Raw genomic sequence first — 27,433 nt, 5'->3', positions numbered from 1 at the left:
CTGTAATCCCAGCACTTTGGGAGGCTGAGGCAGGGAGATCACTTGAAGCCAGGATGAGACCCTGTCTTGGCAGAAAAAACAAAAAATTCTTAATTAGCTAGGTGTGGTGGCACACACCTGTAGTCCCACCTACTAGGGAGGCTGAGGTGCGGGGCATCACTTGAGCCCAAGGGTTTGAGGCTGCAGTGAGCCATCATTGTGCCACTCCACTCCAGCCTGGGTAACAGAGTGAGATGCTGACTCTTTAAAAAAACAAACAAAAATCTATTTACTTATATATTTGTGATTATTATAAGAGGTTTTTTTTACTTGAACATGATAGCCTCAGTTTCCTTGATCTGTGCTGTCATAGTGAAGACAAATAGCATAAAATTTACTTACCACTTTCAAGGTTATAAACACAACAAGAACTCAATTTGATTATATATATATGTGTGTGTGTGTGTGTATATATATATATATATAAAGATCTCTCTATATATGTATATCTTGACACCAAGTGGTCTCAAGTCACAGTCTCAGACAATAATTCCAAACTCTTAGGTCAATAAGATTGACTCTTGTCTATTCATACTTTAACTAAACCCGTATTGAATGTATATTGAATATATGTGAGTACAGTAGGGATTCTAACATAAACACAGTCTGTGTTTTTCCTTAAAGTTTTGAGTAGTTGAGAATACAGGCAGGCAAATGTATAAATTACAATTTAGTGTAATTAGCACCTTAAAAGGTTCATAAACAAGTTTGGAGAGAGCACAGAGGAAGGAGCAATTAGTGGCCCAGAGAAGCTGGGAAAGACCTCACAGAAGGGGCACGTTTAGTTTGGTCTTGACAAAAATGAGTAAGAACTTTCCATGTGGAGGGTACAGGAAAGCATTCCTGCAAAGGAAATGTCTTGTAATTCTCCTAAACATCCCAAATGGAGTCTTCATACATGGAAATAATGATTTGATGCATCTGGAAGAATTACTGAGTGTGACCTTTTTTTTAAAAAAAGAAAGATAGTGAGGAGAACCTAGCTCTAAAATGTACCAAATTGAATTATGCATATTATCAAAGAAGTTCAAAAATTGGTATAAGACTAGACAAAAAGCTAAGTGAACTAATGAAATGAATCTAGAAACCTGAGTATGAATATGAATTAGGATATAACAAAGCATTTTGGAGCAGCAAGGAAAAAGATTAAATAATAACTATCGTTGATAACTTTTGGAAAAAAGAAGTTAGGTCCCTACATAAAACATTAAAACATAATTTTCTTATAGAATATAAATTCTTTTTTATTTTGTAATGGTAGAAGACTTTCAAAGCAGGCCTAAATAGTAAAATACACAAGTAAACTGGAAAAATATTTTTATGTATCATTTCTTAATCTTTATAGAATTTACATTAATCAATAAGGAAAGTTGAAATCCTCTATAGAAAAAAAGAGCAGGATTTCAGAAAGTAGAAATTCAAAAGGAAGAATACCATGTAAAAAGATGCCCACTCTCCATAAAATTAAAAATAAAATACAGTGCCATTTTTGTTTAGCAGATTGGTATACTTGATTGATTCTTCCCAGTGATAATGAGGGTATTAAAAAAATGAATACTGTCTTATACTGCTGATAGAAGGGTAATTTGGGGGCATTTTAGGAGGGGAAGAACTATCTAAAACCTTAAAAGGGGCATAAACTTTGAGAGTTTTACCTATAAGAGATTATCCTAGTGATATAATTAAACTTCATATTATTTATGATAGTTGCTAAAAGTTGGACAAACCTAATTTCACCAGTAAGAGATTGATTGAATAAATGTGGTACCTCTACGTAACTGAGAAAACAATATTAAATGGCCTATTCAGTGGGACATTGACATGATATGTCTGTGATAGAGTATCCAGCAACCAAGTCTGCTTCTCCACTTACAACTTCTGTGACCTTGGTCAAGTTACTGCACTTTTCTGTGTTCCTCTTTTTCTCACTTGTAAAAAAGAAAATACAGTAGTATTGAGTTTGTGGTATTGGGAAGATTAACTAAATTGTTAGATGTAAAATGTAGAACAATACCAGGCACTTGGTAAGTACTATGACCTACATTTTGGCTGCTATTATTTTATTATTGAGGAAAAAGTTAAATATCAAGCTCTGTAAGACCATTTATATTTTTCTTAAAGTTTCTTTATGTAGAAAATATTAGTAACATTTATATATATTAATAATATTCAGGATGATTATTACAAGTGATTTTTATTTACTCTTTTATGCTTTTTTATGAGTTCAGAATTTTATAATAATCGTGTGCTAGAAAATGGTAATTTTTTTCACTTTAAAAACTAATGCACAAATAATTCTTCCTAATGGGTAGTTTTGGGGTTATGAAATGATTTGTATATGGAATAGGTATAGTTAAGTTTTTAATTCTTCTATTTCTTTTTGTCATACAGCTGAATTCCATGGCCTTTGTAGTAGTGGAGTAGGTATTACTGTGGATGGAAGAGGTAACTCTAGTTAATCTCAATTTTATAATAATCATATGACATAATTGTATAGGTTTATAATTATAATATTAATATGATTATATTTAATATGAAAATGTAATATTATAAAATAATAAGATTATCTCCTAGAGCAGTGGTTATAAGCTAGATGATATTAAGTGATATGTAGATGCACATTTTCATCTTGGATAAATATTTATCTCTTAAATATACATTGTTAAAAATGTCACTAACAAACTACCCTCCTGATTTCATGCAATCATTGCTTAAAAACAGATGTGACATTTAAGTTAAAAAAAAAAAAGTGAGTCAATTTTATGAGAAAATATTAAGTACTGGTGCAGATAGGGTTAGAAAAATAAATAGTATTCAAGAGATATTGGATATGGATCAAGTTTGAGATATACTGGCTGAAATAATTTGTTAAGACTATGTATACCTAAGAATAATAAAATGTTTCTCTCCAAGTAAAGAAGTAAGATTCACTAAAATTTTTCTTGCTTTCAATTTTGTATTATGGTTAACAAAACTCCAATATGGAATCTTGAACACTTAAGTACATATGTGTTTATAATTTTCAAATTCTTTTATATTTTAGTATACATATAGATTCATTTATACATTAGTAAAATGGGTGTTATTAATCTTCTGTATCTATGAATATGTATATATAAGAAGAATATATATATAACCATATATATATATGTATTCTTCTACCCTTGTGTTTGAGAAGGCTTTAGTCAAGTTATAGATGGTAGGCAGTAATGTTGAATCTTTATAATAAACATCCAAACCAGAGTAAAAAGTAAACTTTTACAAGGATGTTTTTCCCAAGTATAAAATGAAAGACATTTCCAAAGTATTTAAGGTCTTCCAAATTATTGAAAACAATAGCATCAAAATTTGAGCTTGGTGACCAAAATTTGATTTTGGGCTTACTCTTTCATTATATTCCCTGACAATATAGCCTCTCCAGCAGAGCCAGTCACTATTGGAAACTACTTGATCATTCATACAAGCACATCAGTGCACAAGTTCCACTTCCCCTCGGTGATACAGTAGTAGTAGTCATGTTCGTGGGTCGTTATAAAATATCATGTTCTGAAGCATCCACGTTTAAAGTGTCCTCTCCGTTAATTTCACATATCAGCAATGAAAAACACTTACTAAATATTACTTTACCACAGAAAAAGTAATAAAATAGAAATATCCTGTACCTTTGGGGACCATAAAATTATGTGGACCACCCTAATAAATCCCTGTCTTTTAATTAGATAGGTACAATATCTGTCAAATCAAGTTTTCCTTTGGATTTTGAGCCAACCGCCTTTAAATTGTCTTTATTAATTTTATCATAAATGCTGGCATATTTCGTGATTTAACTCTTTGAATTTCTGCCAGCTTCTTTCATTTTTCTTTTGATTTACCAGTGAAGTGTCCTATGTCTCTCAGTTTTATTTTCTTACTCCTTGTTTTCAGTTCCTTTTCCTTTCTGAAAGGCAGGCAAATTGTGAGTTTGCAGAGTTAAACACTTCATATGTTGAATGGTCTTTATTAGACCTGCATTTATCAACAAACAATAACATATGTAGGAGCATTAAACTTTCAATATTTAATGCAGATATCAATGAGTGTGCTTTGGATCCTGATATATGTGCCAATGGGATTTGTGAAAACTTACGTGGTAGTTACCGTTGTAATTGCAACAGTGGCTATGAACCAGATGCCTCTGGAAGAAACTGTATTGGTAAGTTATTTGTTATATTTATGCAAGAACCTTTCATATAGTTTAATCCCATGGATTATACTAGCAGTAAAAACACAAATAAATGATTAAAACTAAAAACCAGACAGTTTGTCTTGTTTTCTTCATATTATACATTGATAGGAAAATATCAGAATCAAACAAATTTTGTTACATAGTAACAAACTTCTTGGTGGTACCTATTCGTTTTTAAAATATTCTTTTCCCAAATTAACATACTCAGTTATTAGCCTGTTGTTTTCCTGAATGTACCTTAATCCTGTAATTTTTTACTAAGAATTTGACTTCAAAAATTAACAGGTCAGTATGGATAAAAGTAAGTCAAGAAAATAAAGTGTTACAGGTTGAGAGAATTTTGACTTCATAAAGAAACAACCAGTTGCCACAATATACCTAAACATGACAACTAAGACAAAGGTATTTCCTTTTCTAATTATAAGAGAATGATTGACGAAACTCAAGTATGTAATTTATGTTTAACAAAAGGAAGAGGAGGAGGATGAAAAGGTTTGACAGTCTTTTATTGTTTTCTATTAGTGCAAGATTTTCCCACAAAGCATTTAGGTGGACTTTTATAAAATAAATGTTACTCAATCCGTCATTGTGCATGATAGTTTTACAACTATTCACTGATGGCTTTTACAACCAAGTGTTAATGATTATGATTAGGAAAGGAACAGATTTTTCTGTGTTTCTGGTAGTGGCTTTTATTATTGAACATATTTGTTTGATTTGAAGATATACATACCGATGGATGTAAAAGCTCTGTTTATCTTATGTGCTATAATAGTACCAAGCAAAGATTATTGACCATTTCTAACAATATGTAAACTATGCCAGCTTTTACTCTCCAGAAGTGAAGTCCAAACTTCCCCTTTTTACATGGATACCAGTCATGTGGTTAGGTGAATCACAACCTACCCTAACAACCTCTTTATAACTTGATTATTTCTATAAAAATCCTATTTTCAAATAAAGTCACATTCTGAGAGACCGGGTTTTAGGATTTCACCATATCTTTTTTAAAGGACACAATTCAATCCATAGCTTAGAAAAATGGGTTAAAAAATTGTGATGCAGGCTAAGCGCAGTGGCTCACTCCTGTAATCCTAGTACTTCGGGAGGCTGAGGTGGGCAGGTCACCTGAGGTTAGGGGTAGACCAGCCTGGCCAACATAGTGAAACCCCCCTCTACTAAAAATACAAAAATTAACCGGGCATGGTGGCACGTGCCTGTAATCTCAGCACCCAGAGGCTGAAGCAGGAGAATCACTGTAACCTGGGATGTGGAGGCTGCAGTGAGTGGAGATCATGCCACTGCACTCCAGCCGGAGTGACAGATCGAGATTCCATCTCAAAAAAAAAAGAAAAAAGAAAAGAGAAAAGAAAAAGGAAGGGAAGGGAAGAGAGAGTAGAGAAAGAAAGAAAGCCAGCAAGAAAGAAAATTGTGATACAGTCACAATTTGTACACATATTAGACTATTATGGGAAAAGCTATGGTAGTCCAGTGCCTAAAATATAATGTTAATTTTTAAAGTATCAACATTCACAGTTGGAGCAAAAACAAGATCAAGAAGGGAAAAGATCAGATAATACACAAAAGAATATTATCATTGATGATGGAATTACAGATGTTTTTCTGATCTGTTTTCAAAATCTCCACAGTATCAGTATATTATTTAATAAGGGAAAATTATTATTTGCGAGACTAGAAATGTAACTTTAAGTAAAAGAGCTCTTCACTCTAAACTACAGTGTTTGTTGCTTTTTGTCACTACACTTGCAAAAATGGAAGGATAGGAAGGTTAAAATGTGAGGCCAGGTGCGGTAGCTTATGCCTGTAATCCCTGCACTTTGGGAGGACAAGCTGGGAGAATCGCCTGAGGCCAGAAGTTCCAGAACAACCTGGGCAACATAGTGAGATACCATCTCTAAAAAAAATTATTTTAAGTTGGCCAGGCATGGTGGCACATGCCTGTAGTCTCAGCTACTTTTGGAAAGCTGTGGCGGGAGGATTGCTTAAGCCAAAAAGTTCAAAGCTTCAGCGAGCTGTGATTGCACCACTGCACTACAACCGGGGAAACAGAGTGAGATCCTGTCTCAAAAACAAACAAAAAACTCATTGTGAGCTGCTTAAACTGGAGGTTTAGATGATATTCTCTAGGCTGTTCTGGACTGCTAAGAGTATGCAAAATACATCATTTTCATTAATAACTAACTTTCTGAGATAAAAACATAATGGAAAAAGATTAATGAATATCTTTTTTTTAACTACTGTTTAATGCATTTTTTAACCATCTGGGACATGAAGACATAAGACATTCTTTTGAAAAATTTTAATCATAAAAAATGCCTTCTGTTACTTTTATTATACATAAACAAGTATACAGGCAAATGAATTTAACCTTTTGATATATTTTATGAATGCTTTAAAAATGTATCTAATATAATATCATTACAGGACTAAAAGCAAGTGAAGTAGAGATGTGCCTTTCCAAGCTAGCACATACTTTCCGGGGATTTAAAAGCATCTTAAAATTAGCCACTAGCATAAGAATATCCCATTTGAATAAGACTAAATATATTTTGCTTAGGATGAAGAGTGTGCTGTGATACAGACTATGTCACAGACAAGAAAGAGGGAAATAAAACAAATAACAAAATTAAACATTGCTGCCCACTATAATACATGCTTAAATATGTATATCTCCTGTCTTCCAATGGTTGCTTTCAGACATTGATGAATGTTTAGTAAACAGACTACTTTGTGATAACGGATTGTGCCGAAACACGCCAGGAAGTTACAGCTGTACGTGCCCACCAGGGTATGTGTTCAGGACCGAGACAGAGACCTGTGAAGGTAAGAGCTGTCTTCCTTGCCTTATTTGTGAATAGTGAGTACCTGGAGTTGTATAAACATCAATTACAGTGATGAAGCAATGTAGTGAAAGGAATATTGTTTGAATATTTTATTTTATAATCTCGTTTAGCTAATCTGTCAGTTTTTGAAATAGTAAGGCCCTAACACAGTTTACAAACACCATGAATTTTGTTCCACTCAGACAAAGTATCAACACACATTTGGAACAAACATTTCAAAGTGGATAAAAAAGAAACCAACTGGAAGAAGCCAGATTGTTTTACTTGCTGAAATAGAATGTCAGATAGTTGTTTACTGTGTTTTCCCCTTTTCAGAACCACTCTGATCCATTAATGTAGGAACCTGAATTATAATGGAAAAGTTAACTCTTAGATGAAATGATTGATATACCCAAGAGGTTGGCCCACAAAATATTTGAGGCCTAAGTAAAAATGATAACTTTAATGTGTTTTTAGTCTAAGAGAATTGTCCTTTCCATTTGATAATTTAAAAGTTGTCATTTGGGTTTGTAGACCATAAACTAGTGTTTAAAAGCTTCTTTGTTTTCTTCTAATCACATATTTTTGCAGTGAAAGTTACTTAAATGAGTTAAATGGTTAGAGAAGTCTTCATTTTCAGTGAGATACTGGCTAAGCAGTGAGTACACTGAATTATGGTTTTGTGTCTTGATCAAAGTACTGTATATTTCAGAAAAATCTGTGGTATGAATACTAGTCATTGTTCCTGTTTAAATCTCACTGTGTGGGCCTACAGAAGGGTCGCATAACAGTCTCAAATCCAATTACTACTTTGGAATAGTAACTTTTAAGAAAAGATTTCATCTTTGATGATTGTGGAATAGCCCCCTCCCTTTTTTTTTTTAATCTGTTAAAGTATTTGTTTTTTTCATGGTGCCACAGCCAAGAAAACTGCCGTAGTAATATTATTCAAAAAGATGTTAACATTCTCTCTTCATCTTACTGTTTAACTTCAAAGCATTCTTGTGAACAGAAACCAGTTAGGACTATAGAACAAGATGTCAAAACACAAATGACTCTGCTGAAGTCAATGAAATGCAATTACAAAGTGCAGTGCTAACTTTGAATTGAATCTGAGGGGCCACTAGAAAACAATAATTAGCCTAAAGAAAAAAAAAAAAAGAAAACTTCAGCATAAAATCCCCTTTTTCTAAACTTACTTCTGGTGACAGTTTCCCCTGTTGTCCAACATCTTTGCAGGAACTCCTCAAAGAGGAGTGCTCATTCCATTCCCACTGAAAATACTTGAAGGTTCGTCTTCTCCGTAGATGAGAAGGGGACACACTTAAGAGTTTGGAATATCTTTCAATAGGTTATGAGAGCCCTCTTTTTAAACCAGCTCAGGCTTCTCAAATGTATTCAACTACAGAGTCTCTATTTTCTAGATCCCACTCCCATCTCTAACACCAATTCTTCAAAGTGCTCTGAGAAACGTACTTTATGAAAAAGTATCCTAGCCATATTTCCTCTATGATTTCTTTGGAAAGATAGAAGAAGGGATTTTAAAGGTTTTTGTTTTTCCTGATTTTCTACACTTCCTTCCTACAGTCTTTTTTCAGTTTTGTCTGTTGTCTGTTGTCTGTTGGAGGATAAGCTTCCGTTAAATCTCAGGAAACTTAGAAAGCAAGAGCAGGGTGGGATGTCATCTTGATTTAACTAGGAAACTGATGATTTTTAGAACTGGTTTCCCTGTCTAGGAAAATACTTTCTGGTGCTATCGTGTCTCTCACATGATTTAGTTCCTAATGCAGAACTAAATGGATAGTGTCTGGTTCTATTTGCTATGTACACTGAATTATCAATGATTATTTATGGACGAGTAAGATAGAGTACAAAGGTTCTGAGAGTTGAAATACCAAAGAAGTTAAAATCAGAGACTCTCCTGCTTACATGAACAGTTAAGAAGAGTAGGAGTTGGTGGTGTTTAATAGTGTAACATAAGGTGATTATGTAAATATTAAGGCACTTTCATACCAAATTAGGCAACAGTGAGTGTTAGAAAGAGTAATCTTCACTTATTACAAGCATACTTATTCTTAAGCTGAGAGATTTATTTAATGAAAAAACAATTTTATGTCTGTCATTCATAGGAAAGAAGTTCATGTTATGTAAATAGAGAAGAAATGATAGACAACTCTTTTGGCTCCAGCCTTATGACATTGAAGGAAATAAAAATGATTTATCATGGGAAAACTAACCAAATAACTGTTATTTCTACACTTTCTTCCCACTGTTATTTGCATTTCATTAAGAGTTTTGCAAAGAATAGACTTGAAGGCTACTAATCTCTTTTTCCATTGAGTTGCTTTCTTATTTCTACCATTGCATTCAAACAGTAAATGTTTCTGTCTGAAGCAGTTCTCTTCATTCTCTTCTTTCTGAATTAATTTCCAAAGACTAGACAGGGAATTATTAGCAGATTCATTGCAAATCTTAGCTTTTTCTTGTGTATTTGTCTTGTGCACTGATTTTGTCATTCATGTTTTCAACAGACTATTTTAAATATATAACAAATAGCACTAATAATAGAGTAAAGTGTTTCTATATTTCAGATTGAAGTTACAGAAACTTTGTTTCTTTTTTTGTTTGAGCTCTGAGAGTCTGTGAAAGTTAAAATTTTTACAGCAAGCACTGTGGTTTAGATTGTGTTTCCAGTGACATAACTAGTTAAATGTAAACCAGATGTGCTTTGAAGTTTATTTCCAGGAATGTACAGTGAACTGTTTCAATTCCTGGTTCCATGACATTTATAACATAACAACATATTATTTAAAGGAAAACTAAATAGTTGATATTTGTAGTTGTCAGTGCATATGTTTATAGTTTCTGAATTCATAATTGCTTAATTTAAAATAGAGATTTTAAAAACACACAGTATTGAAATTCTTCTTTTTTCAGGCTTCTTACAAATGAAATTAATAGATTTATATGTGGTATATCCTTAGATTAGTTATCTGCTTCTTTTATGGTTAACTGGTTTCTTTTTTACATTGTGTTTTTATGAAAGAGTTTTTATACTCTGGGATTGATGTTTTCATTAGAAATCTGTGCTATATTTACAAAATCTCTTCTTTTATTTTTAAAAGAATATATTTCTCACTATTAACAACCTGAAAGCAAAATACATTCATATTTCTTCAAACAATTTATATATCAAGAATTAAATTAGCACCTGGATATTCCTTCAGTAGTGTTGAAGTAACAAAGTGTTTTTCACATTGATTTTTAAATTTGCATGTGAAGTCCACTGACAAAAAAAATCAACTGTGAGTCTCGCTCTTTCAGGATTAAAGTCTTCTAGCTATTTGTTTACATGCTTTCCTCAGTAAACTGCTTTATAATAAATTCAAAGAAATATTTAGAGAAAGAAAAAGTATTCTTGTGAACTTAAAAATCCCAGTGTTCGATATAAAATGCCTTGAGAACTATTGACCTGTTTCAGATAATTAACTTAGTAAAGAAAACTGTGTGCCACTTCTTAAAAGTGTACCACTTTAGAAGTGGTTGAATTTACACTGAAAATGTCTTCGATTTTGTTCATAGTACTTTACCTGAAGCTTGTGTTTCTTTCTCATTGACTCATGTGTTAAACTATTTCACATTACAGGCTTGACATTTTCTCTAATCACCACTTGAGAACATAGGCATAGGGCAGTTCTGCTTACTTCTGACCATCAACAGGAATTGTTTATATTATATTATTTCATGCATATTGAATTACATTTGATTTGAATATTTCATTCAGATCAAATTAATGATTGTAGAGGCCTATTTAAAGCAATTATTTCTACTTGATCAAGTTTTCTAATTTTTATTTTACCACCATTAGTTGTATTAAAAAATAACTAAGCAAACTAAACATGTAAATGTGAAGAACTAAAGACAGAGAAGGTGGATAGGGACTAGAGGAGAGTTATGTACCCACCATGAATGTTTCAGTCCTTATTTTCTGATTCGTACCCAAGAGCTTGGAATTAAAGCAGCATTGTGATATTTTGCTTCCAAGATGGACTTTTTAAGTTTTTCAGAGCCCCATTAAACCATAAATGATCAGAGCAATCCACCTTTGTTTGTGCACAGGATGTTGCTCCTGGAATTACATCTTATTATGTGGGGGGAAAATCCAATTTATGTAAAGTTGTGATGACGTATTGAAAAAGCATGTAACTGAACTCTTTCCCAATAGGCTGATCGCTGTGGTCCTACTGAGTTCCCAATCCTATAGATGTGTATCCACAATGTAAAATGCATGCCTCCATTCCCTATTCACTTTATGCTTCATAGATCCATATTAAAATTACCAGAGCCAAGTTTACCAGACATTCTGGCATTGCATGGCTTGTTGGAATAATATTTTCCAGAAACACATGGCAGTTCTAACAGAATCTTTTCCTTCTGGATTGTAGATATAAATGAATGTGAAAGCAACCCATGTGTCAATGGGGCCTGCAGAAACAACCTTGGATCTTTCAATTGTGAATGTTCGCCCGGCAGCAAACTCAGCTCCACAGGATTGATCTGTATTGGTAAGATTCATACACAATACTGATGCTTCAATTTCACTGCTAAGATCAGCACAGATCTCAGGCCTTACTACAGATAAAAACAGAATATGATTCCAAAAAGAAAAGAATTACGCATTACATTAGTTGTTTTTACTCAGTATCAACATAGAGGTAAAACATAATAGCATTAATTAGGCAGCCTATTCAATTTTTGTTAGATTCTAGAAATCTTCCTTTCATATAAGTAGATATATTATGCTATAACTTATAATCATTTCCATACCACACACATATGCATATCCGTTACCCTAAAAATGCCTTAGGCAGCAATATAATCAAATCTCCACTGCATACTTTTTTTATAAACAAACTTCGATGGCAAACAAAAAATGTGATGAAATTTGGATTCAGTTAACAGGACAAGAATTTGAAGCTTTTAAACACATAGAGGGAATTTATTATTTTTTCTTTTTTTCCATCAATCATAAACTTTTGGGCTTCAAGGAAGAGAAGATAACTGTTTTCTTGCTTTTGGAATTCTCTAGGGGAAATTATTCTAAAACATCTAAACTAGCATCTTTCAATATGTCTCAAAACATTTAAAGTCAGTTCTTGATAATGACATAGGATGTATATTAAAGAAGATTGATCTGTTACTGCAAGGAAAAATCCAGCATGTAAAAGGGAACAAAACTGTCCCAGTAATTTTTCCGTACTTCCAGCATCTGTGGTTCCATTCACTAGGCCTACACAGTTCACATCATTAGCTAGTATCCACCTTTAAGGGGAACTAAATATATATTCCAAATAGGAAGATATTTCAGTTTTACATAGTGCCAAATTAACTGGCAGTTTTTATTATCTAGCCAAAATGAATCTTTAGTTTCATATTTGTCAAAGACAATAGTTTTTTCAGTAGTATGTCTGATGTTAACCATATTTAGCTGGATGCTAGAGTATCTGTTTGTTACGTAAAGACAAATGACCAAGTCCAAAATTATCAATGAAAACCTTCTCTTTGGAAACACCAGCTCCTCGTTTCCCAATGAGGTACAGCTGGTGAAATTTGAGCCTTGTTCAGCTCTCCATATTAGGAAATAGACTGCCATCTGCCTGGGGCATTACTTTTTTTCTTATAGAATTCCGGGCTGGGTTGGTGGGGGGGCCAGCGGGGTGTGTGGGTTGGATGCAGTAAAGCAGAAATATTTTTGCTAAGCCACAATTTCCAATTGAGATGGAGTCATTTTATTATGCAAAGGAAATGAATTCAGCATTAATCAATTAATGTCTCAGAAAACTAAATCTGCATGCCACTTGAGCATCAAAGATACTTCGTTTTTGCCTCATCATGTAGACTTCCATTATTTTGGCCTTTTGCCCTTATATTTATTAACCAAAGAAGAACAAAGACTTTTTACCCCCAAGTCTTTATGTCATTCTTCCAATTGCCAACAACTAACCACCACCATATTTTTCTCAGTCAATGTATTGTGTGCTTTCATTTATTATGATTAAATTTGAATAGCCCAGTGTAGAGCTGCTCAAAATGCAATTTCCCTAATATTTTTAAATTTTAGACATTATTTTATGTACTTTTTTATTAAAAAGAGAATTCTAGTTGCAAAAGAAAATAACAAATAGTAAAATATACACAGGAAAAGTCAGGAATGTATAATAGGACTGTCAGTGGCTCTCATCAGTGGTTAGCCTGCAACTTTCTCTTCCACAGGGTCCAGGTCATTACATTTTGAAATTTCATGATATGATTACTGATTTAAAATTACATTAGATTATATATGAATTAGTTGAATACTATGAATATTTAAGGATTTAGAATCTATTTTTCAAGCTTTCTAAATATAAATTAATCTTAAACTGTTCTGCAAACTGCTTAAGAAGACTATGGTGTTCTGGTTGAATATGGTTAAATGTAATAGAACGATGCATTTGATTAATCTTTTATGCATTATACTGCTGTGGTTTGATGGTTCTATGTAATCCAGACCAGTTTCCCTCATCTTTGGCTTGGGTCTGCACTCTGTCTTCAACTTGTGTGGACATATGGCTGTGACCACTCTGCTGTCAAATCCAATGGTCTATTCTCATTCCTCACCTTAGATTATTAGCAGTATTTGTCACAGTTCATTACTCACTCTTTCTAGAGAAATTTTGCATTTTTGGCTTCCCAGGCACAACTCTCTTCTCCTTTGACTTTTATGGCTCATTTTCTCTTTCCTTTACTGAGTCCTCCCTATCCTCCTAACCTTTAACCTGAAGTGTTCCGCCAGTCTGTCTTTGGACCTCTGTTTGTCTTTCTACACTCATCCTCAAGAGCCTCTGTGTTGAGTCTCACATGTGTCACTCTAGTTGATAATGGAATTCTAGGCCTCAACCTTGCCACCGATTCCAGATTTGTGTTTCCAACTGTCTGTACAGTGTCTCCACTTGGATGGCTCATCAATATCTCAAATTCCCATGTCTGAAACCAAATTCCTGTGTACTGGCTTGAACCCGAGTCTCCCAGGAACATTTCCATCTCGGCAGATGGCAAATCCGTTCTTCTAGCTACCGCCCCTCAAAACCTTGGCAGCATCCTTGATGTCTTTTTCTCAAGCTGCACATGGAAGTCATCAGCAAACCTATTGATTGCACTGAAGTTTATCCACATTTCAACCCCTTCTCACCATCACCACACCAACCCCCAATCCAAGTCACCATCATTTCTCTTCGTAATTACTGCTGTAGCCTCTACCTTAGCTTCTTTTCCCCATACTCTGGTCAGTTCTCCACATAGTCACCAGGCAACCCTTTTAAAACATAAATCAGAGCATATCATTCTTTGTCCAGGAACCCTGTCTAGGGAAACCTTGGCTTCTCATTTCATTCAGTAAAAGCTCAAGTCCTAGCCGAAGCCTGTACTCTCCTCATGATCTTGCCCCTGCTCTGCCTCCCGCCCCCTCAGCCTGAACCAGACTGGCCTACTTCCAGCTCCTGCATCAGACACATGCCCACCTGAAGTCCACTGATCTATCTGGCAGGAATGTTTTTCACTCAGATTTGCAGGGTTCTCCTTATGTCTGTATTCAGATGCCACATTGTAAGTCATGATTTCTCTGACCATCCTAGATAAAATAACAGTTTTTCTCCTGTTTCTACCCTCAAGCTAATTACCCTGCTTTATTTTTTGAGAGTTCTTAACTAACTCCTGACTATCTACATCTGTATCTCAGTTGTGTATGAGTATGGGGGCAGGGGCGGGTATACACACACAACAGTGAGTCAATGGGGAGAGAGGGAGGGAGGATGGAGGAAAGGAATTGGGGAGAGAGAGAAGAGAAGGATGAGCCTGGAGGGGTGTGCAGGGGGCTATCAGTGGATTTGTAGCTTTTCAAGTGTTGATGCAGCACCAGCCTAAAGAATCACAGTGCTACAGAGTGAGGGCTCTGCAGTCAGACTGCATGGGCTTGAATCTTGATGCTGACACTCTACTAGTTGGGTGACCTTGGGTAAATTGGTTGACCTCTGTGTGCCTAAATTTTCTCATCTACAAATTGTACATAATTCACAGGGTTGTTTTAATGAGTAAATAAATACATAACAAAGCCTTCCAGTTCCTGTCACTGTCTTGATAAATCTTAGCAATAACTGTTGTTTATCTTACTTAAAATGATGACAACCAAGGTGATAAATCAGATTAGTCTGGATCAGTAAAAGATCATTTAAATACACAGTAGCCTTACACAAGCATCTCTGTTTCCTCTGTGCTATGGAATTTACAGGTGTAAATCTATAACAAGCCTGTAGTTTGAGACCTGACACAAATGGTTCTCTGCAGTTTTATCCAAACCGAACATTTCAGCCAGAGTGAAAAAACAAAGTGACTGTCTAACTCTTTTTCACACCTTTGCCCCATAACATTTTATTCAGTACAGGAGAGAATTGTTTTGTTTCAACCTCTGTCTTGGTGTTTAGGTTGTTGGTAACTTCGTGTGTTTCCTAGGGAATGAGAAATTACTATTTCTCCCATCATAGGCCCATTACAGTTTAATTGTAATTCCCTTTCTGTGTTTATGGGGGATTTTTTTGTTGTTTTTGTTGTTGAATTTAGAAGTAAAAACTTTTTTTGTTTTGGAAGACAGGGTCTCACTCTGTCGCCCAGGCTGGAATACAGTGACACGATCTCATTGCAGCCTCTGCCTACCGGGCTCAGGCAATCCTCCCACCTCAGCTTCCTGCGTAGCTGGGACTACAGGCATGTGCCATCACTCCCAGCTAATTTTTGTATTTTTTGTAGAGACAAAGTTTCACCATGTTGCCCAGGCTGGTCTTGAACTCCTGGACTCAAGCGATCCACCTGCCTCGGCCTCCCAAAGTGCTGGGATTATAGTCATGAGCCACTGTGTCCAGCCAGAAGTAAATTTTATCTGTACATATTATTATTAAAATGAATTTTCAAATAAATACTGTAGGAATACACTTATTCTTTGTTTTCTTCCAACTCTTAGTGCCACAATATGCTATTGAGGTTTTAGTAGAGTGTTTTCCACATCACCCACATCAGAATCACCTGAGGAGTTCGTCAAAATTCAGATTCCTGGGCTGCACACCTGGAAACTTATGAATTGGCATTTTAACAAGCGCCTTGGTAATATTATGCACACTTAACTGAGAGCCACTGCTCTACAAGAAAAACATGACATATGATTTGTTTTAGCCAATTAGTATTTGCCATATCAGCTTTGACTGGATTCCTTATCACTGCTTCAAAATCAGTTAACAGTCATTTATTATTTGTTCATTTGAAAAACTTTTCATTGTGCCACCAAAAATATACTAACCATTCATTATTCCCTTTAATCCACATACAATAAACATTTTAAAGTGCATAACATTTCACTGGGTACTCTACCATTCAAAAGGAAGAACTTAAATTTGATGTGGAGTCAGTCTAAAATGTTAGGAATGGTTATCTCTAGAGGATTTCAGGTGATTTTTACATCTCCCCCATCCTTCTCTATTTCTTCAAATTGTTTACCATAAGTATGATTTACTTTTTGAACTAGAGATAAATCTACACACACACACACATTTTTTAAATGCCTGAAATAAAATACATCAGATATTAGCCCTAGGAATGCATTAGTGGGGCTTTTGTAAGTGTTTATTCCTTCTTTGTTTTATAGGGGTTTTTTTCTTTTAAATTATTCATCAAATAATTATCAGTTGGAGAAATATTGGCCTCTGTATAACAGAACATACATTGTGTGTGATTATTTAGTAGGGACTTAAGGGAGAAGGAGATTGAAGGATTTTATATGATAAAAATCTTAAATATCAAAGCATTTGTCATTAAGGATAAATCTTATGAATACTTTTCACACAAGTAATGGTCTTATCATGTTGTTATAGTATGTTAAAAAAGAAGAAGGGTGGGGCGCAGTGGCTCATGCCTGTAATCCTAACACTTTGGGCGGCCGAAATGGAAGGATTGCTAGAGGCCTGGAGTTCAAGACCAGACCAACATGGGCAAAATGGCAATGCTCTGTGTTTCTGAGTACCAGCATAAAATCTTGGACAGCTCCCCTTAGAATATCAATAGATATAATTATATTAATTACTATATTGTGAGAGATATATAGTACATATTACATATATGTAATAAACCATATTTGAATGCAGGTACATGAAAGTGTTTTCAAAGGATATGCTATTAAAAGTGTTTTTTTGGTTTTTTTTTTTTGACAAAGTTTCACTCTTGTTGCCCGGGTTGGAGCGCAATGGCACTATCTCGGGTCACTGCAACCTCCACTTCCCAGGTTCAAGCGATTCTCCTGCCTCAGCCTCCTGAGTAGCTGGAATTACAGACGCCTGCTACCACGCCCGGCTAATTTTTATGTATTTAGTAGAAACGGGGTTTCACCATGTTGACCAGGCTGGTCTTGAACTTCTGACCTCAGGTGATTCACCCGTCTCGGCCTCCCAAAGTGTCGGGATTACAGGCGTGAGCCACTGCGCCCAGCCCCGCTATTAAAACTTTTAAAGTATCTTTTTTTTTTTTTTTCTGGTGGAGATGGGGTTTCGCTATTTTCCCAGGCTGGTCTTGAACTCCTGGGCTCAAGTGATCCTTCTGCCTCAGCCTCCCAAAGTGCTGGGATTACAGGCATGAGCCACTTTGCCTGGCCCTTCTTTTTTAGAATACTTTAACAAATGTCTTTTCATATACACAGCTGAATTCTATTTTCATCAGAGGTAAGAGCTCCCCAACCTTTCCTGTTCTTTTTCAGACAGCCTGAAGGGGACCTGTTGGCTCAATATCCAGGACAGCCGCTGTGAGGTGAATATTAATGGAGCCACTCTGAAATCTGAATGCTGTGCCACCCTCGGAGCCGCCTGGGGGAGCCCCTGTGAGCGGTGTGAACTAGGTAGGAGCCTGACTGGGGGACTTCTCGGCTTCTCCTTGGAAAGCTTCTCCTGCCGCTAGGACACATCTTTCACTATGAAGTTCCTTAGTGAAGAAGACCTGAGATCATTTACCTTTGCTAAAATGTTATCTTTGCTGGCTAATGTTTTTTACCTCTTAAAATGTGTATTTGGTTTATCCTGGCTCATAAGCAGCCCTTCTAAATATTTTATTCATGGAAGGGAATCAGCTAGAATCTGCTAGATGACTGTATCCTCCAGTATCCTTGTTTGTGTGTTGGCTGTTTTCCTCAAATCTTTTGTTTACTTTTTTTTTTTGAGACGGACTCTCGCTCTGTCACCAGGCTGGAGTGCGGTGGCGTGACTTCGGCTCACTGCAACTTCCACCTCCCGGGTTCAAGCGATTCTCCTACCTCAGCCTCCCGAGTAGCTGGGACTAAAGATGCCCGCCACCACGCCCGGCTAATTTTTGTATTTTTAGTAGAGATGGGGTTTCACCATGTTGGCCAGACTGATCTCCAACTCCTGACCTCAAGTAATCCACCCATCTCGGCCTCCCAAAGTGCTGGGATTACAGATGTGAGCCACCGCGCCTGACCTGTTTACTTTTAACTCAGTTGTCAATGTGACAACAAAAAGAAATTGTAGGAAAAATTATGAGAATCTCAATACAGGTCAATACTGATGGAGGTACCACAGAAAGTCATGTGCCCTACTGAATGAAGTGGGGACAGTGATGTCCTTGGACCCTAAGACCCCACCTTGCAGTTTGTATTTAGTTCCATTTTGATTCCATTATATTTCTTCTTGAGCATAACATGGTTGTGTTTTATTCTATAATGAAGTAAAATTTGTCCTGTTGTTCTTACAGATACAGCTTGCCCAAGAGGGCTTGCCAGGATTAAAGGTGTTACATGTGAAGGTGAGTGTATCCTTCCTTGGAAGATACTATACGTCTTTAGAGCAGTACATAAAATTAACATTCACTCTCAAACTTTGGAAATGTTTATCATTTTCAGAAACCTTGACATTTCAATAAAAATACTCAGTGTAATCAACAAATGCTTTAGCATAATTCTCTTAGGAAACAGCTTAGAGTTTCCCATTTCTCCTCTTTATGGAGTTGTATAAATTTCATGAATACATCACTAGACTTTAAGGCCCAGAACAGCTGGCAAGGGCACATGTTTGGGCTGTGTTTCATGGACAGGCAAGGCTGTGGTAATTTTCATAGCTGGTGCCTAGGAAAGCGGGTGACTGGGTTGTGGAATATTTCTGTTTAACTCAAGTAGTAATCCCCGTTGTGTTGAATGTGGATTGAAAATGCTATACATGAAGTAGGACCACACCTGCTTTTTCTGTTTGTAACATCTTTATTCCTCTGCTGGCTCCATTTCCCTGCAGATGTTAATGAGTGTGAGGTGTTCCCTGGCGTTTGTCCAAATGGACGCTGTGTCAACAGTAAGGGATCTTTTCATTGCGAGTGCCCTGAAGGCCTTACGTTGGATGGGACCGGCCGTGTGTGTTTGGGTAAGATTCACGCCCTCATGTATTCCATGTATAAAACAAGCCATGAATTTCCTTCTTTAAGCAGTGGTTAGTCCAACACCACAGAGTTTGTACTTGAGAAAACTTACTTTAAATGAGATATTTAGGGGGAAATCACTAGAGGCTGTTTTAAAAGTGAATGTATTTAAGTGAAATTGTTTCTGTTTCATGCCAAAAGTTGGTACTGCTCAAAAATCTATCTCAAAATCTTCCATTTCTTTAACCAGATAATTTAGGCAGGTTCAGTCTTTCACACTGAGTTAATAAGAGTAAGAATAGGTTGAACGCAGAAGGAAAGTTGGAGACGAGGATTTTAAAAGTTTACATTTGTCAGCTCATTGCAGCTACACCCTGAATACAATGGGGAAAGTCATCTGCAAAGATATGTTGCTTCTGCTTAAAAACATTCACTAATCTTGTTCCTTCCTTTACTGCTATTAGAGTTTACGTTTTCTTAATACTTTATTTTTTAAAGATCTGTAGTGATGAATCTCTTTCTTTCAATATAGTATTATAGGAATGGTGATTTGACCTTTTTCTTTATTAGTGTCATGGTTGACTGAACTTGAATTTCATGATTGAAAAATACATTTCTATTAATTTTCATTGTATGTAACAATGATTTTTCATTTACCTAGAGATTTTTTTTCCCCAATAAGCTATGGAACAGTAAATTTTTAGTTTATAAAAGAACTTTACATAGATTTGTATTTGAAATTTAGGCATGTAGACAAAACGTAAATAATAGTGATGTTATATGCAATGATCTTTAAAGTATTTAAATATCTCAGTGATGTTTAAAATTTACTGGTAAGAAAAAAGTTTGCAATACCATACAGTTTAGTTATTATAATTAAAACAGATTTCATTTTTAACTGAATTTTGATAGCACATTTAAATCTGGGTTGAAAGCATGACTGTAAAATCATACAAAATTATTTAGAAAATATAATATCCAAAGTACAAAAATAAAGAAAATTTCTTTCAGATTTTTAAGTATTTTAAAAATTATCTTTAAGTGATCTACGATGTTTAGAAATAAGTATCATTTGAAAATGACAAAATATTCCCCCAAAACTATCAAAATTTTTAAAAAAGAAAATGACAAAATAATAATATCAATACGATCAGATGACTAATGAAATCAAGTTATCTTCTATAACAAAATGCTGTAATATATGAAGATATATCGCTGATTATAAATTATTATTAGGCAAAATAAATTTTCAATAACATTGTTCAAAATTATGACTGGGAGTGTACTTTAGGAGGCTGAGATAGGTTGATCACCTGAGATCAGGCTTTCGAGATCAGCCTGGCCAACATGGGGAAACCCCGTCTCTACTAAAAATATAAAAATTAGCTGGGCATGCTGGTTCATGCCTGTAATCCCAGCTACTCGAGGGACTGAAGCAGGAGAATCGCTTGAACCTGGGAGGCAGAGGTTGCAGTGAGCCGAGGTCGCGCCACTACACTCCAGCCTGGGCGACGGAGTAAGGCTCCGTCTCAGAGAAAAAATAAAAAAAAAATTAAAGCATTTTTAAATATTCTAAGATAATATATTGGATTCTTCATCCTTGTACTTTGCTTAAATGCTTTTGTCACTGCTTAAATTATGCTATATTAATTCTCTCTGAGGATGTGAGAAAGTTTCAGGAAGCAACTGGCACATGAAAATGTAAAGTATTCTGAGAACTAAAGTTGTGGTAAATGCTTTGATAGAACCTCGTGTGAATCAGGCATCCCAAACTCAGATGCTTACAGGAGCCAAGCATGTAATATATCAGTGAGTGAAGCGACAACAGGGAGCAGTGGGGACTGCAGCAAACTGCAGAGAACATGGACCATCCAGAGGTTTCCAAATTGATATTTTAATTTCCATGCAAGGACAATCGCAGCATTGATAGGCCTTATTGTGGCCGATGTGCTGACTTTTAATTCCTGATATAAATATTCATAGAGTTCTCAGTAGTGTGCTGACTTTTAATTCCTGATATTAACATTTATAGAGGTCTCAGTATTAAAGAAAGGATTACTCTTCCTGGCTATTATAAGTTTTTACATGCATAGTTTAAATGCCTTTCCCCTCTCACCCCAGTTTATTCCAATAAGCTTTGAAATGGCACATTTTTAGTTTGTCTTGGGCTTCTTGAGCAGGTTCCTTCAGTAACCTCACAGTGTGACTCAGGCCAGAGTTCTTAGGCCAACTGTACTTATGTAAGACATTCACATCTTGGAAAGATTCTTACTTACCTGCTGACATTATGGGACGGAGCCAGCTATAAGGAGACTAGCCCCTCAGAGCCCTGTGATAATGAGACTCTGGATTGCTATCACACCTCACACTGGCAAAGCATGTGGCTTTTTGGTTTGTGTTAATGTAGATATATAAGACAGAATCGCCATCTGTGGATATCTACATTCAGTCTGCTGAATCAAAATAAAAATTTACCACAGTTATTTTTTTCTTTAAAAATAGGACTTTTTCTCAAGTACCTAGGATTACAGGCGCCCGGCACCATGCCCAGCTAATTTTTGTATTTTTAGTAGAGACGGGGTTTTGCCGTGTTGGCCAGGCTCGTCTAGAACTCCTGACCTCAGGTGATCCAGCTGCCTCAGTCTCCCAAAGTGCTGAAATTATAGGCATGAGCCACCATGCCACGCCCAGTCTGGGTAATGGAACGAGACTCCATCTCAAAAAAAAAAAAAAAAAAAGGACTTTTTATTTCCAGTATTCAGAAATGTAACTCTGTGAAACTTTAGGCTAAAGGCAGTTGCTAAAGTTGATGTTACCTTTGGTTTAGAAGTTGAAAGAATCAGTATTGACAGTAACTAAAGTAGTAAACATTAATTTTTATGTGTACATTTCCATCAGGGATCTCCTTCCTCTGTTAAACAGTTTTCAGCCTCTGGAAAGGATTTAATGTCTTAAAATGTTCTTATCAAAGAAATATTATTTGATTAAGGAAACTTTTCCAAACTCATTATCCATATTTGTAATTAAACAGCCAAGTGCTTTAGTATGATTTGAAAATAAATCTATTTGCTAACAGATGAACATGTTATTTATAGACCATGCTGGTCTACTTTACTTTTAGATGTAGGAACTGTTTATAGATATTCTAAGGTCCTGGCTAGCACAGGCTAAGCACTGAAATGCTGGTCTGTTTTGAAGTTGGAGGGAAAATGTGACATTTAAATAAATAATTGACCCCTTAAAAAGGAAAATTCACATAATCCAGGGAAAAACCATGATGCAAAAGGTAAATTTGGCAGGAGAAAAAAAAAACAAAAAAAAAAACCTTAAATGCAATAATATTATAACACTTCTTTCTTTTGTAGTGATTTTAATAGTTGTAACACATTGGCAAATAGATTATAGCCGATCATTTACTGTTTATGAACAGGATCTGACAGGGCTGCTTAAAAGGCACTTGAAGCAATTCTCTGAACGGGAAGAATTATCGTTAAAATTATCTTACTTTTTCTAAAGTGAACAATACAAAAAAGGAATCATAGACATGAAGTAGTCATGTCACGAGAGGACCTTTTCTTCCTGAGGACCTTTTCTTTTCTTAATTCTCTTGTGAGAATTAAGAAAGACTGAAGAGGATCTCACCTTTGTTCTCCTTAAACTACTGTCATTGTGGAGTCCATTCCAGGAGGTCAGGGACTGTGTCTTACCCACCAGTACACCGCAAGGGCCTTGCGTGATGCCTGCTGCTGAGCAGACGCTTGACATGTGACTGTTCAATGGGTGTTTCAACTCATTCTCAGCCTGTGATTTCACTCTCGGTGTAGATATTCGCATGGAGCAGTGTTACTTGAAGTGGGATGAAGATGAGTGCATTCACCCCGTTCCTGGAAAGTTCCGCATGGATGCCTGCTGCTGTGCTGTCGGGGCGGCTTGGGGCACTGAGTGTGAAGAGTGCCCCAAACCTGGCACCAAGGAATATGAGACGCTGTGCCCCCGCGGGGCTGGCTTTGCTAACCGAGGGGATGTTCTTACTGGGCGGCCATTTTACAAAGGTAACTGCCTGCGGCCAGCGCCTTGGTCCTTCTTCACCAACAGGAAGCCTTCCACATTCTCTGAGAATTGGTTTTGCTTTCAATGTTTGACTTCCTGCTTTATTTTCTCGGTTAAACTTATGTTTTGTGACCTATGTTCTGTCCCAAGAGCATAAATGCCCTCTATAAGATGGCATTGAAGTAAAGAGATAAAACAGATTGCTTATCTTGCTCTTCTACTCTTTGTTCCTCTACAACCTGAGATGTCGCCCTGATAGCTACATCTGTAGCAAAAAGTTATCTGTCCCCACTTATCTTTATAAAACAAGTAGTGAGAAATAAAGGGATCAGAACTCTTTCTTAAGCATATAGGATCTTTGGCTGGGTGTGGTGGCTCATGCCTATAATCCCAGCACTTTGGGAGGCCAAGGTGGGTGGATCACCTGAGGTCAGGAGTTCAAGACCAGCCTGACCAACATGGTGAAACCCATTCTCTGCTAAAAATACAAAAATTAGCCGGGCGTGGTGGCACGCACCTGTAATCTCAGCTACTCGGGAGGCTGAGGCAGGAGAATCGCTTGAGCCTGGGAGGTGGAGGTTTCAGGGAGCCGAGATCGTGCCATTGTGCTCCAGCCTAGGCAACAAGAGTGAAACTCTGTCTCAAAAAAAAATAATAATGTGTATGTATATATATATATATATATATATGATCTTTTTCACTGTATTGAAGCTTCCTGTGTGTGATAGCAGTGTGATCACTGAAACATTGAGTAGCCCTGTTTTTCACTTGGGTGCATTACTGTTGTCCATCATGACAGATTTTTAACTTAAAGTGATGGACCCAATCGTTTATATCAACCAACTCTACATTCTGGTTTTATTCTGCTTTTAGACATCAATGAATGCAAAGCATTTCCTGGAATGTGCACCTATGGGAAGTGCAGAAATACAATCGGAAGCTTCAAGTGCCGTTGCAATAGTGGCTTTGCTCTAGACATGGAGGAAAGGAACTGCACAGGTAAGATGGTTCTGCTGTTTTATTTGATAAACTCTGTCTGTCTTTCCTTTACTCTGTTTGAAAGTACCAGCCTAAAAAGCTCATCTTCTCATTGAGAACATGAAAACTTTTATTTATTTATTAATTTTTTTAGAGAAAAGGTCTCACTTAGTCGCCCAGACTGGAGTGCAGAGACGTGATCATAGCTCACTGCAACCTCAAACTCCGGTGCTCAAGCAGTCCTCCCAAGTAACTGGGAGCACAGGTGTGCACCATCATGCACAGCTAATTAAAAAGTTTTGTTGTTGTTGTTGTTGTTGTTGTTGTTTTTAAGACATGGGGACTCACTTTGCTTCCCAGGCTGGTCTCAAACTCCTGGCTTCAAGTGATCCTCCTGCCTTGGCCTCCGCAAGTGTTGCAATTACAGGCTTGAGCCACTGCATCCAGCTCTGTAAATTTTGATTTTTGTTTCTTTTCCCTACACTTAAACCAGTTCTCCAAATAAACTCGTGAGAGAACTGCAAAATAGCATGAAAATGCTCTTTGTTTTAGATTTGGGAACAGCATACAAATATGATTTTCAAAATATATGATGACTAAAGAAATACAGTCATTAAAGAATTACATAAAATTGAGTAGTGTTCTCTTAAAGATTTTAAGGTTTGTGACATACAAGTTATGACTTCTTTTCCTCATCTGTGAATGGATATCTTAATATTAGACTTCAGTCACCATCCATACCCATAACGTTCTCTTTGAAAAAGATGAGAAGTTCTAACTTTTTCTATTAGTATACCATGTTGTTCCAGATGCTTGAGCTGTGTCTTCAGGATCTCGTTTTCAGCACTGTCTTTTTTCATATTCTTTGTGGAATTTCCCCTTATCACCCTCGCTCCTGCCTGCTCCTTCTTCCTGACCTCACAGCAGTGTCTTTCTTGGCTCCTTCCTGTGCCTGCTTAGCTGAGGCTATCTCTGAGCCTTTCACAGCTGTCCATCTGGCCTTCTGAAGTCCTGCTGCCTTGAAGTCTGCTCAAGCCCTGTCTCCAGAGCTTCATCCCCTTACCTCTGTTTTCTCCTCTCTGGCGGCTGTGCTTTGCTGGGAGAGTCTGAGGAGTGCTGCTTGAGATTCCTGCATTCACCTCCAAGTCCTCGAAGCTGCTTGGCAACACTCATGTTCATCTCCATTCATCGCTTTCTGAATTTCTCTCAGCGCTGCTTCTAAACCTCTTCCCTGGCTTACATGCCCTCTCATATACAACCCGCCCGCATCCATTCCTGTTCTCCTTCGTTGAGAATAAATCTGATTGCCTGCATCCTTCTCACACAGCCTCCTCTCTGGTGATAAAATCTCCTTTATCCCACTGGGCACGGTGGCTCACACCTGTAATCCCAGTACTTTGGGAGGCCGAGGCGGGTGGATCACCTGAGGTCGGGAGTTCGAGACAAGCCTTACCAACATGGAGAATCCCCATCTCTACTAAAAATACAAAATTAGCCGGGTGTGGTGGTGGGTGCCTATAATCCCAGCTACTCGGGAGGCTGAGGCAGCAGGATCGCTTAAACCCAGGAGACGGAGGTTGTGGTGAGCCGAGATCGCGCCATTGCACTCCAGCCTGGGCAACGAGCAAAATTCAATCTCAAAAAATAAAAAAAGAAAAAAAGTCTCCTTTATCCCCCACTCCCTCTCCTCCAGTGACAGAGAATGAGGTGTAATGCTCTCCCTGGATTTGGGGTTACCTCCTCTTTTCCCTCCTTCCCAGCTCCTGCTCTAGGTTGTCTCAGCAGGTTCGCTCCTCTCTCCTCGTGCTAGCATCTCCTCCTCTTCTCTGCTCCCTATTCCTCAACTTATACATACACAGGTTCAAAATATCTCCTCGGCCCTTCTTTTCTCTCAAGCTACCATTCCGTTTTCCTGCTGTTAGGTCTCACCCCTCTCTTTCAACCAGCCATTTGTTTTGTAATTTTGACTTTTGCCCTCTGTCACCCAGACACATACACATATAGTTATCTACTCTTGCAAAACATCTTTGTGGTGGTAAAACATCTCTCCTCCTAGACCTCTCTGCTTGCTAGATCTCTCCCTGAGATTTTCTTTTCTTTTCTTAGTTTCTGCGGTATTTTCCGGTTTTGATCATCCTTCTATCTTGATGATGTTTCTTCTCTAACCTTTACAGATTATTCTTGCCTTTCCCATCCTTGGGTGTTGCCAGAGTCCTCTACTCAGCATTCTTCTGCCTCTCAGAGTTTCATCTACCATCATGACTTCAGGGATGGCCTCTGCGGAGCTGAATCCCAGATCCTGTCTCTAACTCTCTCTGTTCTTCCTGAGTTTCACTCCCACATGTATAACTTCCTGTCTGGAAAGTTTATCTTTGTTTTGATCTTTCTTTGTTCCTCCCCCTACCCTGTACTTTCTCCTACTAGGGACTTCCCTGTAGGCATTAGGAGTATAATTTTGAACAGGATTGAAGACCCCAATTGAATTTTGACATCTCTCTCTCCCAAAGTAAAAATATTATGCAAATTCTTTCATCAAACCAGCTATTTCAAGTGCCTGTGATATTTCTTCTAGACTAAGGCAGGTTAAGCTCCTCAGGAAACAGACTCCAAGGCAGAGATGAGCATTCAGGAAGTTTATTGGGGCTTGCTCTTGGGATGAACAATGAGGAAGGGAAGAGAGGAAAGCAGAAGTCGGCAGAGAAAGAAACTGGGCTGTGATGCAGTCCCACTGAAGTCCTTAGCCCATGCCACTGGGAGTTCTGGAACTGGCACGGTCCATCAGAGTTGCCTTGAGTAGGGCATGAAAGCC

At 36.9% G+C, this 27,433-nt stretch overlaps 1 protein-coding gene and 1 long non-coding RNA gene across 3 annotated transcripts in view; one reads left to right on the top strand and one right to left on the bottom strand.

The window, feature by feature from the left end:
* FBN2 (fibrillin 2) overlaps positions 1-27,433 on the top strand; it is a 269,631-nt gene that overhangs the window by 164,981 nt on the left and 77,217 nt on the right. For both annotated transcript variants that reach the window (XM_003900063.4, XM_009209018.4), the window contains 9 exons: positions 2,431-2,484; positions 4,106-4,231; positions 6,983-7,108; positions 11,553-11,672; positions 17,936-18,073; positions 18,943-18,993; positions 19,476-19,601; positions 23,421-23,648; positions 24,520-24,645. In XM_003900063.4, the coding sequence (XP_003900112.1) occupies positions 2,431-2,484; positions 4,106-4,231; positions 6,983-7,108; positions 11,553-11,672; positions 17,936-18,073; positions 18,943-18,993; positions 19,476-19,601; positions 23,421-23,648; positions 24,520-24,645 (1,095 nt within the window). The remainder of the gene's footprint in view (positions 1-2,430; positions 2,485-4,105; positions 4,232-6,982; positions 7,109-11,552; positions 11,673-17,935; positions 18,074-18,942; positions 18,994-19,475; positions 19,602-23,420; positions 23,649-24,519; positions 24,646-27,433) is intronic.
* The window catches only part of LOC103885396, a 34,974-nt gene that overhangs the window by 5,511 nt on the left and 2,030 nt on the right, over positions 1-27,433 (bottom strand). The gene's annotated exons all lie outside the window — the stretch shown is intronic.

This window comes from Papio anubis, chromosome 5 (assembly GCF_008728515.1).
Source record: "Papio anubis isolate 15944 chromosome 5, Panubis1.0, whole genome shotgun sequence".
NCBI classification, from domain to species: Eukaryota; Metazoa; Chordata; class Mammalia; order Primates; family Cercopithecidae; genus Papio; species Papio anubis.
Note: the sequence above shows the minus strand (reverse complement) of the source record. Positions and strands in the feature narration are given on the sequence as shown.